The following is a 16,562-nucleotide window of genomic DNA, read 5'->3' on the forward strand; positions in this document are numbered from 1 at the left end:
TGTGTTCAAAAAATGTGTCTCCAAGGGAATCTGGGGATCCAGACACAATTTTGGCTGTGATAGAGTTCTGCTCACATTAACCATTCGTTGTCAACGTCTACTTCACTAGAAACACACTTATTCAATGTACCTGTTTCAGAATGTTTTGCTCCCTCATTAGCTTTTGCCGCTCTCGATTTGGCTTTGCGAACATCACTTCAAGCACATCTTGTCCAGAATTTGTTCCACCGGTAACAAAATATACCAGATCTTCAAGCAACTTGGTAACAGATCTAGAGAGGTTTAATAAATCCTAACTGTTAAGCCAAAATGTATTTGTAGAAAAAAAAAATTAATACCACTGAGCCTTCTAATAATATATCAAGCTGCTTATAGGAGAAATTAAAGTATAAATTTAAAACCAAACCTTGAAATATATTATAAAAAGTCAAAATTCTAATTTTAAGTTTGGTAGAAATTTTTGAAAAGGAGTGTGAGAGTTACATGGACAGCAATTTGCCTCCTTTTCTTCTCAGGCTCAGCTGCTTTTCCCTGTAGTTTGGGGGCCATCTTATTCTCTTAAAAAGCTTTCATCTGCAATCCTCTCACCTCCTTTCATTCTGGGTTATTGTTCCTTTTTCAAGCTTGCCAGCAATGGAGCCCAATACTTTGCTTGCATCGTTTGCAAAGTCCAAGTCCCGAACTTCAGCAGGAGAAACTGGTACAATAGCAAAAGCTTCTTTATCCTCTTTTACTGGAGAGGTACCAATCTAAAAGCCAAGGCAATTTTAGTCATACTCTGATAAAAACTGAAGAAGCAATAAGGCCACTATGTAATCAAGGCATGGAAACAATGCTCAAATTTTAGGAACATGCATGTGAGCTTTTGATGGGGAATATTTTTTTAACAGCATTGAAAACAGGCACTTCAGCATCTGTTAATTCTCAAAGCAGAGATCAATGCAAGCGCCTTAAATATATCAGTTGCTGATAAATTGATGTGAACATGGCTGGTGAGATCCACTGTTATGACCTAGCTGTAGCTTCCCCCTCAGACCGTAGTATTAAACAGGAAAAAGGGCAACATGTGCTGCTTGGAAGAGACAGCAGCCACCACAGAAATTTAGCACAGCACATTTGTGTGGAAGGATATGCCACTTGTGCTGATCTTGTCAGCAGCCAAATAGTCAATTAAACTGCATGGAGGTGGGAGGGAGATCAATTAACGGCCTTCGCATGGCTCGCAGATGTCAACATAACCAACATTCATAAAACCTTTGTCAGAAGTGCTCTTATTTGTAGTGTTTTCTGAAAAGATGTTTGGTTTTCTTTTTATCAAAGATACAATCTCTCGAGTCATGTTTATGCACCAGTCCATTTTAATAACTTGGATTGTGCAAAAGAGGTCCCAAATCAGAAGTGGAGACCTTTCTGTCTCCACTTCCTTCACAACAACTTCACTGGTAACAAGAGGAGATACAGGATGCATTAGCTTCTTCGGTGGACTTACTTTAAGCATCACAGGTTTTTCTTCTTCTTTATCAATGGGGATATTGGTGCTATGGACCCAGGTATTTGTACACAGATGTCTAAGTCTGACATAGGAGTTCCTAAAAGAATCAAATACAGACATAATAAGGTGGATTCCTTAGTAATAATTGAATAACACTTAGTAACCTAAAACATGCATGGAAAGTTCTAGTACTTCTTCCTCTGAGATATGCCACCACCAAAAGTATCTTTAAAAGTTGAAATCCATTTTGTTAAAACAAAACAAAACTGTTTAGCGCAACATATTTCTAAGCTTTATTTTACCCTGTTTTTCAGGGTAAAATAAAGGGTTTTTTCAAAGGGTGTGCTTATGGTTGCAAGTATAAAGTATTATTTTCCAATTGGTCGCTTACGGGAGAAGGGGGGGAGGGTAACATAAAGGGGAAAATGTTGTATTGATGTAGGATTATGTTAATGTAATGGAAGTGACTATGTATGGCTATGTAAACAAAGACATCAATACAATAAAAAACATTTTAAAAAATAAAAATGAATTTTAAAAAATATTTTTCAGGGTAAAATAAAGGGTTTTTCAGGGTACAGAGGCTCTTTGTAGGTATAGGATTAGCTAGAAATCCCTGCCCCCCCCCCAGCAACTGTTCTACCTTACTTCTACTTATCTACTGTTGCCAAGTATCTGTGCTTTCTAGGATTTATGTAGAGTATTATTAACTATGTTATTATAAAGTACACCCTGACCTGTATAGCCCAGGAAAGCCTGATCCTGTCAGACCTCAGAAGCTAAGCAGGGTTGGCCTTGGTTAGTAATCGAATGGGAGACCTCCAACGAAGATGAGGGTTGCAGAGGCAGACAATGGCAAACCACCTCTGTTAGTCTCTTGCCATGATTTGAGGGCAGGATTTCATTTCATTTCAAAGTACACTCAGGAACTTTGGGGGGTATGGTTTACTAAAAACTGTTTAGAAAGAATATCACTCACATTTCACCACAGGCTGCTTTGCATTTAGTGCTAAGTGTGAGCTCCATCAGTGCTGAAGAGGACAGTGCTGATAGATACAGAGAGGGAAGGGAGGAGGGCAGTCCACATGCCTCCATTTCTTTCTCACAAAACACATGCACACACATTATTTTTTTTGACTTGCAAAAGATTTCCTTTTGCTGATGGCAGAGTTTCCAAACATGGGAGAAAGGCTCCTGGGGGAGGATGGAAAGTAAAGTTTAAAGACAAGACCCCCTTAACCCTTGGCCAACTCAGAGTAAAAGGCTGAAACAGAGGACTCTGAGAGCCAATGAGGATTTGTGACATGCCACCATTTGAGATCTGTGGGCATAGCCTTACTTCATGCTCCTTCACTTACTGAGGTAAGCCAAGACAAAGGAGAACACAGACAAGGACATAAGAGCAGTGTGCAGGAGTAGGTCAATGGTCTAACTGGCCTAGCATCCTTGATTAACCAGATATTCCCAGAAAGTCTATAAACAGGATATGGAGACCAAGGCCTCCTTTGTTGATGCTCCCCAGCACTGTCATTCAAAATGCCACTGCTTCTCGACACTGAATCTACCTAGGCCCCATGGCCAATAGCCATTGGTTGACCTAACCTCTGGGAATGTGTCTAATCCTATTTTTAAAACAATCTAATCTCTAGAAGGCTGTCGTTCATGTCAGATCATCCTGAGGCAGGGAATTCCTCAAATAAATTATGCTTTGTATATAAGTAGTATTTTCTTTTATCTGTCTTGAAAACAAGTTATACTACTAAGGAGGGGAGAGCGTTCTTTGTATAATTATATAAATCCCTATCATGTCTCCATTTAGTCATTTTTCTCTAAGATAAAGTTCCAAATTGCTTTTATTGTAGGGTAGGATCTTCAAACCCTTCATCATTTTGGTTGCCCTTTTCTGTGTCTCTTCCAGATCTACAGTGAGTTTTTTGAGATGTGGTGGCCAATATTATACATAGCATTCCAAATGTGGCTAAACCACATAAGGGCATTACATTACAGTGTCATGTCTGTGCCCATCTATGCCACTATCTAATGCTGACCTGTTGTTTCTGAACCAATGTTCCATGCTATAACTTGATGTCATATTGCCAACACCGTAACTGTTCCTTTCACAGGCTTATTGAAGCTCCAGATGCCTTATCTAATGGACTGTAGAAACTTTCAGTGCTTCTGACCTTGTATACTGCTCACTCTCATGCACTGCTATGTCTCAACTTTGATCTCTTGCTTTCTCAGTGTCTCGACTTGATAGTACAAATATGTGAGACGTGCTCAGGATGAGTTTGCACCAAAAGTCCTGTTTTACTGTTGGGAGGGGGAAGAAGCAAGCGTGTGTGTTAAGAGGAAGGATTTTCCCACAGGTTACTATTCCTGTCAACCTGTTCTTACTGCTTAGATGCTTACCTTACTTCCGAGTAATTCTATGGACATATCTGTGGAAATGGTCTGATTTCTGAATAAAGCTATTTAACCAAGAGCCTGTTCTTGTTGCAATGGTAGAGGGATCTGCCATAGCCTGTCATCCATAGCCCAACATACAGGCTGTTTTCTTTTCAATCCCTTTCCTAACAATACCCAGCATAAAAGTTCACTTTTCCTATTCAGTCATCACACTAGCTCATACCACTGTGTGTGTATAAATAAGGTTAAGATTTTTCAAACCATTGTGCATTACCTCATTGGTCAACTTTGGGCACCTTCTCTGGTAGGTTACACTCTATATAGTTTTTGCCAGCAAGTGAAGCCATTTTTGTCAACAGGCCTTTCCTGAGTACTGCCTATTCTATATAACCAAGGTCCAATCTTTTTAAGGCTTTCTGTTTTATACACATTTCATTACACCACCTCTTTAAAAAAAAATCCATCCCCACAGTTGCTTAGCCATGGAGAAGGTAAGGCAACACTGAAAAGAAGCTTCTTCCATTTGCTTCTGCCAAAATGATTCCAGTTCAGTGCCTACCCCAGAATTACCTACCATCTGAAGTCGGCATTACTATGGCTCATACTGTCTACAGACATGCCAATTCACTGATCGCATGTAACATCATACCTTGGAACAAGGCTGTCCCCCCCTCGCAAAGTAGTGGGATCAAGTTCAAAGATGGAAGATATATCATTCCCTTCCGGTACAGAAACCAGAGAGTATGCCATCTTCTCCGGAGCATTATGCAATCCCCTTCTCACTGCATCCTGGTCAGGATCCATCTGTGAACAACATTTCAAATCAAATTTTAAAAAGTGAGCAGAGTGGCTTGGCTCAGACCAAATGGCCGTGTTATAAAGAAAGCCAGCCCTATCATTCAGGGCCACAGAAAAACTAATCCAAACAGGCAGAGGCACAACATAATACATGTTAGAATCTACAATGGTTAAACAGTTATGGGTAGAAGATTCATTAAATTTTCCACATAAGAACAACATACAAGCCACTGAGAAACAGAGATATGATCTAGATCTTTTCAGCACTCATGATCTAGATCTTTCAAGGGTCAAGGAAGGAATGTTGACAATATAGTCTTTAAGAAGCCAAAACAACATCTACCAAGTTTGTTTCCCATTCAGGGCAATAGCACAATTCACAGACCATTTGATATGGCAAATATTACATCTGCAAGATGGTGAAGGCTAGGTAGTTGACTATATGTGGTTTGTGTCAAATATCGTTATCTGAAAGTACATGGCGTTTGAGTACGGAAAGCAGAGAGGGAGCATTTTAAGACAAAAAGTATTCTGAAAAAATTAGCCATAGCTAACAAACAGTCATCGAATAAATGCTGGAAATGTAAGGAGCATGAAGGTTCTCTATTTCATATGTGGTGGACTTGCCAAAAGGCTAGAGACTACTGGTCTAGAATATGTGCTGAAATGTCTTTGATATTACAATATAATGTCGCTAAAAATCCAGAAATGTTATTGCTATCTTTACATTTAGAAAAGGTCAATAGAAATGATAAGATATTGTTATATTATATGATAGTAGCAGCAAGAATTTTATATGCTCAATATTGGGAAAAAGAAGAAGTACCGAATATTGAAGAATGGACAAGGAAGCTGTTGTACATGGCCTAAATGGACAAATTAACTAGAAATCTGAAAGAGCAAGATCCAGAAACTTTCTTGGAAGATTGGAAGAAGTTCAAGAAATATTTGGAAAAGAAATGCGATGTTAAAGGACAACTGTGGTCTTTGGAGGGATTTTAAACTTTATTAAATATTAATAAACTTTATTAAACTTTATTAAATAAATTCCCTTTATTAACGAAGGGAATATATATTAAGATCTTTACCACGGTTAATATAATATAATTGCAATATAGTGTAATAATAATCTCTATGAATAAATGGGGGGTTCGAGTGTTGTTGGAAGTCAACAGAGAATAGGGGGGAGGGGGGTCATATATTTAGAAAGGCTTAATTTGGATAAGATGTATGTATTAACCAACTATTTTATATCACCTCATCCAATAAAATCTATTTTTTTAAAAAAAGACAAAAAGTATTTACAAGGTGACTATGATGTCTGCAGACTACAAAGGAAAAATCAGAAGAAGCCAATTAGGAAACTGGAGACACTTGGAGAAGATTTTTAAAAAGACAAATAAAATAGATATATCGTTTCTTCAAGACAGCATCCAAACATCCCCAGATAGCCATCTTGAATCTGAGGCAATACAGCAGGCTAGAAATGTTTTAAATAAATAAATATTGCAAGAAATTCTGGTGGTAAATAATTACAGTAACACAATATGGTGTTGAAAATCTCAAGAAATTATTTGTAAAACACTAGATTACATGAAGTAACATTAGACCTCAAAAAACATTAGAGCTCAAATGCATTTTCATATGCATACATATGAAAATAAGCTGTTCCAGTAGGCAATGCACATATCTTTTCAAAGATAATACTGAATTCCCTGAAACTTCTTTGTCTGAAGGGATCATCTGTGGACAAAGTGATAAATCTGTCCTACTCTACTTATCACAAATACCAATAGAATTTTTTAAGAAACCACAGTGGAAGAAAGCAAAACTCTGCAACAGTCTAAATGAAACTAAGGGGAGCAAAAAAAAAAAAGTCAGATGTTGGCCTTTACAAAAGGTCACAGTCTGAAGCAGCCCCAATTAATTGCCTGGTCTAGTGGCAGCACTGCAGCCCCATCTGAGACACACATGGAGGATTCAAATACCAAGACAGGAAGCATATGAGCTATACATAGCAAGGTATAGTGTAAAGGCAGAAAGGTGGTGAATAAATGCATCAAAACCAACAAGTAAGAGAGAAGACTGAACCTTTGAAGTGAAGTGAGGGGGAAATAACCACATGCATACAAAAAACCCAAACATACACACTCTATGTAATGTGGCCTGGATGGCTCTTTCCAGCCCAATTCTACCACAATATTATTTCCTTATTGAACTATGAGTTTACATAGCCCATACCATTTAATTTAAAAACTCTGTAAGTAAACGAGCCTGCACCTGAGATGTTAACTTTGCCTAATATTTATCCAGTTCATGGTCTAAGTATGCCCCCTGGTGGTGAACGGAGAGAAAAGGGAAGATCAGACAGTCTGCAATCCAATGCAGTTACTCCTATCTAAGCCCACTGGAGCAACAATGTAAGTCTAATAAGGATCCTTAGTTTTTATGCAATAAAAGCTCTTTTGCTCTATAACATATGGCATGTCTTCTCTAAAACTGTGTGGATAGTTCAGTTTGCTTGTGGTTAAAGTTCAACACTGTGTACCTGTTAACTTCCTCCAGATACTGTCTACATCCTTTTTTGTTACCGAAATGGGCAGAGGTTCTATTGAACACCCATATACCATCACAGATACTATTGAGCCTTCCATGTAATACAGTGCGTGATAAACAGCAACCTATTCTCTCCTATACCTCATACCTACTCCATGCTGCAAACTGCTGTTTAAGTTATACAACTGCTGTGCATATTTCAGCTGTGGGGGAAACTGCATGATGATAGTGCTTTTTATATTAATGGCATTATCCAACATCAGAAGCAGATCTTTACTACAGATAATTCTTCCATGCTGTATATGAAAGAGGAGCCACTTTTGCGTGTCTTGAACTTTGCACATAAATTGTGCACATGGTTGGTATCAGTTAAGAATGTGATCACAGATAGGGACCAGCCAGCCTTAAGAGATTGCAAAGGGATTCAAGAACGGCAATGTAAAATTCCTGGAAATATTGGAAGCCATGGTGGGAAAAATATCCTGATGAGATTTGCAGGACACAAGCCAATAAGAGCTTCTAAAAAATCCTTTGAAATCATATCCTTTCACTTACTGACACCACACCTGCTGTATCACACAACAATCAGGAGACAGGAAAGGACACAATATTCTGCACAAACTCGAACCATCTTCTTAATTTTTTATTTTATTTCTTTACATTATTTATGTAATGTTCTCACTGGGACTCAAGGCAGATTACACAGAATAAGTCAATACAATCATCAGGATGGGACATCCAATAGATAATGTAACACAATGCTCACCCATGAGTTGCCATTACATGTGTGAACAATGGGCTCATGCACTCCCTCTTTCCTTCCCTCTTTGCATTCTGCAAATCCCTCTCTCCTTTCCTGTTGCATGGCATACTATAGCTTGTCTTCATATCCAGACAGTATGCTACAATTTGTACTTCCCCTAACAGCAAGAACTAGAAACTACAGTGAAACCCTTTCACTGTTCTCTTTTGAAAGAAACCATCGTTTGCCAAATGCAGAGCTATGATTTGCTGACAAGGAAGGGAATCGGAGTGACAAATGGGGAGGGACAGAATACAGTGCGTGAGCATGAGAAGTGCGCAGGCAACACCCAGTCATCCATTTCTCACTTTAAGTGCTTGTATGCTATGCAACCCTCTCCCACTTAACACAGGGACAAAGACTGGCTCTCTTATCCCATATTCACCCACCATTTAGATTGTCTTGGCATAGCACACCACTTTTGATAACACTATCTTGGCATGTGCACACCTGACCGGAGCCCTTCTGAAAAAGAAACACTTGAGGACATTCATCTTCAGTCTCCTATAACCTGGACCACATTCACTGTACATGTCAATGTCTAATTCATAAAAAGGAATTGTAATGCAGCTGTTATCAGAGCACTAAACTAAGCATATGATAGCATGAGTTTGCCCATTTTGAAATTCAGTCTATAAATTCAGTCAAACAGCACTTTGATAAAATTATACAAGATCAGTAAAATGGGGAAGAAAAAACATCCTGAGAGTTTAAGCTATCTTTAGGGCACTGCAATTTCTCACAAGTAGAGAACAATTCCTGTTTATGGGCTTCAACATGAGCTGTGAGAATGTAAAGTAAAAAAATAAGCTTAACTGTTTGATCAGTGTATTTTCAGTGGGTTTTAGAAAAACACAGTGCAGTGCACTGCTGACTCAGCCTCAGATAAAGATAGTGTTTGGTTTCAGACATAATAATAAAAAAGCTATTCCTCTAATAATCTAGAAGTGGTGCTGGTGATTCTTACTCAGCAATTCCCAAACTGCTCCTAAGTGGGCTGCAAGAGGGGCAGATGTATGACTTGAAAATTTAAGCCACTTTGTTGGAAGCCTCCAATCTTGTCCATGCAGCACCAATTCCCACTCCCATCCCTCATCAATCCATAAGCACTGTTATCATGCTTTCCTAAAGCAGCCCCACCACAACCAATGGTGAAGGAGGGACACCAAAGCACCACTACTGTCCAGAAAGCAAAGATCTATATATGACTTACTGAGCAAAGGGGAGGGAGGGAGGCTAGAAGACAAATAACAGCATTCTTTGCTGCCCTTAATGCCTGGATATGCCTTTAGAAGATCCGTGATGCCACTTCTCTCACTTCCTACAAACCTCTCCTCAAAAGTCATCTTTTCCATGAGATCCTTTATCTTCCTTCCTCTAAAAAACCCAAGCCCAACCAGGTGTAACTGGAATGAATGCACAAACCTTTCCCTGCCTCCACTCACAGCAAATTTTAAAGTGTAAGCTCCTTGAGGCACAAGCCTAATTTCTTGAATTCTGTGATGTGCCGTGCCCATTAGCAGAGCTACAAGCAAACAATATATATATATGGATTATTATGCTACACTGCAGCTGCAAGGGAGAAGAGGGGTTGCCTGCTCATTGCTCTGAGAACTGAGAAAATACACATGCATCTTCTGAGTGCATGTTTAAATTCAATCCAGAAAGACAAACAAATATGTGTACTAGATATCAAGGGTATAAAAAGTTAGCATAATTCAAGGGCTACACAACATTTTGGGATAACAAAAGGTTTGATTACAACAGGATAAGCAAATTAGTTTAGTTAATCTAAAATTACTACTACCCAGTTATTAGTATTCACAGTCTCTGAAGACATCATTGGAAAACAGCACATTAAGCTTCATCAATTAAGATGGCATTTGGCAATGACGCTTTGATTTTTCTACATGCTTGCCAGTCAAAATCAAACCAGGGCTTGTATCAACACCCCTTGGTTAAAGGCAAGAGGGTACTCTTGCCTACACTTACTGATGACTGACACTCCTGGTAATCTTCCACATAGTCAGGATTTACCTGATAGAAGAGAATCACAAGCAGGTCAAAAAAATCTCCCACCCCAAGCTTTAAAATACCACGTACAGAGAAGTTTTCTTCTGTAGCATATACAATTTAAGGTAGCATTTAATATGCCATCAGAACCATCTTTCATCATTTTCAGCTCACAAACACAAAGCTGGAGATAAAATTAGTGAACGAAGCCAGCTCCACTCTTTAAAGACTTGGCTAATATTAGCAAATTTGTTTTAGAAGTGTGAATGTATCAGTCAGTTCAAGATACAAACCATTTGGCAAAATTTTCAGCTGGAAAGGGATTTCTGTAAAGTTTAGGGATGCTTCAAGCTTCTTCGGAAGGAAGGCCAACGATACTTAACAATGACTCTTCAAAGGAACACTATGATACCCTAGTTGCTTTCCTATGGTTTAATTTTGCTGTGTATACTTTGGGAAGAAGAAAAGCAGTTCACTGAGAAAAATCTACAAGCAGCCATCTTGCGATACATACCTCTGCTGCCAAATAATGTCCAGTGGCGAGATGTTTGAATCGAAAAAGGCTATTCCAATACCCTGCTCCACCTCGACAAGGATCATGTTGTACTACCTGCAAAATAACAAAAAATAAAGTTCTAGCGATTCTTAAAGGCCTGAGTCTGTCTTCGGGAAACAACTTCTCAGTCAATCTTAAGAAGGAAATCATCAGAATGAACCAGAACTCAGACAGATGGGAGAGATTATCAGGAACGTTATTTAAATTGCTAACAAAACCAAGACAGCCAATGTTGTTCCAAAAGAATTCATTCTAAACCAACCGTCCACCTTCAAAACATTTGTGCTACTATGGGGGCTATTTGGAGGGGTGAGGTGGCAAGCAAAATCTACCGAATTTGCAGGGGACCTACTCCTACCTGTCCTCTAAAGACACCCCCCCCCCCATTTCAAGGAGATTGGACCCTACCAAAGGGGCAGCCACTTCATTTGTTTCTATTGGGGGTAAAAAGTTACTCCCACTGCAGAAATATATGGATCATGGCTACCCTGGCCACAGGCACACTCCCAATTGCAGTCTACACACCAGACAGCCCAACAGAATCAAAATGAAGCCCCCCCCCCTCCAAAAAACCCGCAGCACCCCCTTACTTCATTTTGGTTTGGGTGATTCGCTGCTGTGATGGTTGGTCCTCATAGGGAAAATTGGAGAGTGGCTGATCAACCTGCTCAGGGGCACAGGGGGGTTTGGTGCTGGGCTTGGTGGATTTTGCTTGCAAAATGCCACCCCAGCCCCCCAGATAGCTCCCCTAGTTTTCCCCATAGGGAAAAATGGAGATTGGAAGTGGCTGGGGCACCTTCTTTGGGGGTGGGGGGCATAAATGGCCCCCTAGTGTCCAATCTTCATGAAACTTGTCTGTAAGCCAACTCGAGCAGATTCTCTACAAAAGCAAAAAAAAATTCTACATAGCAAAACGAGAGTCTGTCCACATGAGACATCTGGCATGTGAAGAACCTGTGTTGGAAGATGCAATGTTAGTCAGGAAGGGTAGTTTAAAAAGACAGAGCTGGCGGCAGGGAAAAGGCTTTGCTATACACTGGTGCTGTGTAAAGGAGCTGTGAAACGTCAGAAGGGAAACTTCAGTTCATTATAACCTCTCCAGGTCCAAGCCTGGCTCTGGAAAACAGCTCCAGCCCATTTCCATTTCTCGCTGCCCTCTGGTTGTAATGCCACACAGTTTTTGACTGAAGAGGTGAAATTGATAGGGAGGTGAAGATACAATTAATAAACCCTCTGAGGAGCAATCTCCACCAGCTCTGTCTTTTAAAACTACGCTTCCCAGCGAACATTGCATCTCCCTGCCCTTGATGAACATGCGGCAAGGTATATCGTATAGAGAGACTCAGAGAGAGAGGGTAGAATGATATGCCAGTGGAAAAGCTAGTAGCAACCAACTCTTTGTGTTTACTGATGCCAAAATTTAAATAGGCTTCTTGGCACCATCTGCGAACGAATGTCTCTTTCTAAGCTGTTGTTGATTGATTTTAAATATATGTACTTTGCCTTTCAATCAATTATCTCCAAGGAGGGTTTCAAGGTGTTAAAAAAATATAAGAAATATGGCATCAAACGGAACGTGGTTCTTGGCTGGTCTTTCGGTGGTGCAGGAGCTATGAAAGATTCAGGGCTGCATGTTGTTAAAGACTCCACCCTGGTGCTTATGCTGTCTTTACATGGGTCACAACGGGCACAGGGTAAATAACTTCTCCAGAATGTGTGCAGCCAAACAGAATAAGCTCTATTAGTCTCAGCCAGGGAGGGAGGAGACTTCCCAGTTTGGTTCCAACTTCATCTCTTGATGGTGAAGAAAGGCACTGAGGGCACATGTTAGAGCTCTCACTTATGTTGTAGGAAAGGTTCATGGCATTTCCAGGTAAAAGGATGTCAGAGGGCAGGCACTGGGTAAGATACTCTCCTAAATCATGGAGATTTGCTGCCACTCAGGGAATATAACACTGACACTAGACAGGCAATGCTCTGACTCAGTAGAAGGCACTTCACATGCAAGTTCAGACGAGGCAGTAAGGCACAAAGGACTACTGCACGCTATCAACTGCCTCAGTGGGAACTATCGCTTTTCCCATAAGGAAGCCTGAAATGGCAGATACACCTAATCTTTATGAAAATGAAACTGAGGCATTTTAAAAAGTAAACCACTTGCATTCAGCTGACTTTAAAAAAAAATCTGTGCTTAAAAAAACAAAAGCAATTCTTCAGGTACCTTAAAGTCCAAAATATTTATTATAGCATGAGTTTTCATGGACTAGATTATGCATAAACAAATCAGGATAGCCTTCTGGAATGCATCTGAACAAGTTAGCTTTGTTCTATTCAATCCCATAAACTTCTTTTTACTTGCTGAAGAAAACTAGGTATTAACTTGTCCCAAGAAAGGAATGTATTAAGCTTGGCAGGGATCCTGGAATTATAGTTTTAATGATCCTGGGGAGGTAAGATTAAGTTGAGAGCTTCCTATTAAACTTAATGAAAGAATAGCCACTAATGTTTACTGTGTCATTGAACAAGACAACTTGGAATGTTTACACTGACCTTGTTTGCCCTCCTTTCCCTGGGGAGCAACTTTGGCTACCAATTCAAACCAACAGACTGCCTAATTTATGAGAAGGCAAACTAAAAAAATTAATTTATCTAGGTATTTCATTTTTTTCAATAAGAGCATATATTATAAATAGGTAAAGGTGCAAGCACCAAGTCATTACTGATCCATGGGGGGGGACGTCGCATCACAACGTTTTCTTGGCAGACTTTTTTGCTATGGGGTGGTTTGCCATTGCCTTTCCCAGTCATCTACACTTTACCCCCAGGAAACTGGGTACTCAATTTTACCGACCTCAAAAGGATGGAAGGCTGAGTCAACCTTGAGCCGGCTACCTGAACCCAGCTTCCGCCAGGATCGAACTCAGGTCATTGTGAGCAGAGCTTGGGTTGCAGTACTGCAGCTGACCACTCTGCGCCACTGTTATTATAAAGAACAGTGATTTATTATAAAACATTTAACATTAGCATGAAAAGCAGTGGCCAAACCGTTCTTGCGCTCTCTCTTTTCAACCAAGGGAGCTCATGAAATTATGATTTTCACATAAAGTTCAGGGGAAAACACTGAAAAGATACCTTGTAGCCTTTCTCAAACACAATAGTTTCCCACTAACACATCTCACTTCTTCTAAAGCAATGAAGATTGTAGGCAGCGATTTGATAACTGCACCAAAGCAAAATACCACTTTCCTTCATCTTAATTAAGATAGTCAAACAGAAAGACTCATGTTTCCATGAAAATTTTGTATTTGCTGCCTTGGGACACAACATATCCTTTATGACAGTCACATCCAATTAAAACTGAACCATCTGTTCTGTGGTTGAAATTCGGGGGGGGGGGGCTTAAATCTACGCATCTTGTTTGCTCATGTGGGCACAATCTTACCTAGGTTAGATTAAAATTTATTCCACTATGTTTCCTATATTAAAGGCAAACAGTAGAAAACAATTTCCAGGGTAGAAATATCAACAGTTGATGAGATAAGAGATTTGTTTAAATTTATTATGTTAATAAACTGTGCTTGAGGGCTTCTTGGACTCTTATTAATAATCATGTCAGTGTTCCTAGCCTGAGAAAAAAATGCCATTTGTGCAGAATGGGAAAAAACACTGCTTTGAGGAGGAAAAAATGGTTTTAAATAAACATAACACTCATTACAAAGCCATTTGAACAAATCTCCATCACTATCTTTACCTCAACTTCCCACAGGGCTTTTGAGCTAGTTGCAGAAGTAGCAGATTGTCTGCCAGTCGTTCTTAGAAAGACATGCTGTTTTTTTCTGTGTTCATCACAAGTCAGAAACTTTTCCTGCTCTGCATGGAACAACCTCACTACATCCCCCTGCAAAGGCAAAAAGAGGACAGCCAGCAGGGGCTCAGTAAATAAATTTTAATGTAAAGGTTAGAGAATGAGATGCACTGTTAAACTTACCCCTTTTAGGATATCATCTTTATTATCACTCCATTTCATAAAAAGGACAATTTTCCAGCTCGTAGTACAATTCACAGAGTTCACCTACAACATGATCATGATCCATTAGAACAAAGACATATAGAAAAACACAAACAAATCACCCCAAAGTTCTTCTGTACAGCCCAAGTGTTGTGAGTGACTGAAATAAGCTTCTAAAAATAAAGGCAGGTTGTAGTAAAAACAGATGAGGACAAACATCAGCACCCACCTAAACCACAGTTAACACTCACTTTCTACTAGTGATCTATTACATTTCTATCTTGCTCTTTCTTCAAGGAGCACAAAGAAGTATGCATGTTTTTAGCTCAGAATGGTGTCTATGTTTCTCTTTTTCTCCATTTTTTTCCTTCATAATACCTCTGTGAGGGCCAATAAGCTAAGTGTGACTGGCCCAAGGCAATCCAGTAAGGTTTGTGACCAAGATGTAATTTGAACCTTCCCAGCACTATTTAAGCTCTCTAACCACGATAACTACACTAGTTTTCCCTAACTAGGATGTCCCAATCCTATGTAGGGCTATTGTTAGAAAAGAAGCTTACAGCTGATAACAGAAGTGTTGAGATGAAGGGTGGAACAATTCACAAAGCATTTATTTCCTAATTTACAGCATTAAAACCCCACCTTTTTCTAACAATGGATCTAAGACAACAATTGGCCTTTCCAATAATTTAACCATGGTTGGGAGATGGAGGGCCTTTATCTGCACCACCCACCTTACTTGGTGATCTTCAACAAGTCACACTCTACCAATAAAACAAGATTTAAGTGAATTGTATATTTGGCAAAGCTTTCTGATCTAGAGATGAAAAAAACACTGCTGCATAAATAATTACCTAACAGTACTCTTCCAGGAGAGCATGTGCTTTAAACACTTTATTTCTACTCTCTCAAGAATCCCATTCAGTTGTATGTAAATCCTGTTTATTCCACTACTGGTCCTTTTACTGCTTCTTTTTAAAAAATAGAGTACAACAACTTACTTCATTGCAGCCAGGATTGTCCACTAGTTGATGAGTGCTGGCATGCAGGGGCTGCCCGGCATTCACAGGATTCAAGACCACTTTGTCACCTATGACCACCTGAAAAAGTTCAAGATGTGCGGCTTGATTTTCAAGACATGAAACTGACACAAAAGGTATCCTTTAGTGGTTTGGGAATCATCAAAAAGTCACCAAAATGAGTTTTATTTTTCGGTTTATGATGCTTTGTTTTTATTCAGTAGTCATATTTCCTTTCCTTTCCTTTCCTAACCTTTCTATGAGGAACACATGAAGTTGCCTTATAATGAATCAAACCATTGGTCCATCAAGGTCAGTATTGTCTACTCTATTCAAACTGCCAACAGTTCTCCAGAGTCTTAGGCAGTGGTCCTTCACATCACCTGATCCTTTCAATGGGAGATGCCAGGGATTGAACTGGGACCTTCTGTGTACAAAGCAGATGCTCTACCACTGAGCCACGGCCTAGAGTAATCCCACTGGTAATTATCGATTGGTAATCCCATTTTATTCTCACATTGTACTAAGGTGCTTGCCTTCTTCCTACTGAACCTATTAAAACATTGTATCTTTTAAACATAGTCATGCCACTAAAATTCATAAATACCTGGTTTTGAATATGAATTTGCACTGTGCAAAACACTCAGAAGCATTATCAATCAAACATCTTTTCCTTGAAAAGCTCTATTACATTTTGGAATGTAAAGCGAGATCATGCATGTCCAGGACATACTTTTAAGTTTAAAGTCCTGCAGGTTCCACCCTGCACATGGGTGAAATCAACAGTAGACTGTACATGGGCTTTCTCTGTGGTGACCCCTACCCTGTGAAACAGCCTGCCTGAAGAGGTCAGGAGAGCCCCCACTTTCCTGGCTTTCCACAAATGATGCAAAACCAAATTATTCAAA

General features: G+C 39.6%; 1 protein-coding gene across 1 annotated transcript in view; it reads right to left on the reverse strand.

Annotated features, from left to right (window-relative positions):
- The window catches only part of ITPR1 (inositol 1,4,5-trisphosphate receptor type 1), a 282,814-nt gene that overhangs the window by 148,799 nt on the left and 117,453 nt on the right, over positions 1–16,562 (reverse strand). The window contains exons 7-14 of the mRNA XM_054975949.1: positions 15,637–15,735; positions 14,615–14,698; positions 14,378–14,524; positions 10,585–10,680; positions 4,551–4,705; positions 1,490–1,589; positions 589–749; positions 131–272 (exon numbers count right to left, since the gene is read on the reverse strand). Coding sequence (XP_054831924.1) covers positions 131–272; positions 589–749; positions 1,490–1,589; positions 4,551–4,705; positions 10,585–10,680; positions 14,378–14,524; positions 14,615–14,698; positions 15,637–15,735 — 984 coding nt within the window. The remainder of the gene's footprint in view (positions 1–130; positions 273–588; positions 750–1,489; positions 1,590–4,550; positions 4,706–10,584; positions 10,681–14,377; positions 14,525–14,614; positions 14,699–15,636; positions 15,736–16,562) is intronic.

Source organism: Eublepharis macularius, chromosome 4 (genome assembly GCF_028583425.1).
Source record: "Eublepharis macularius isolate TG4126 chromosome 4, MPM_Emac_v1.0, whole genome shotgun sequence".
In the NCBI taxonomy this organism is placed as follows: Eukaryota; Metazoa; Chordata; class Lepidosauria; order Squamata; family Eublepharidae; genus Eublepharis; species Eublepharis macularius.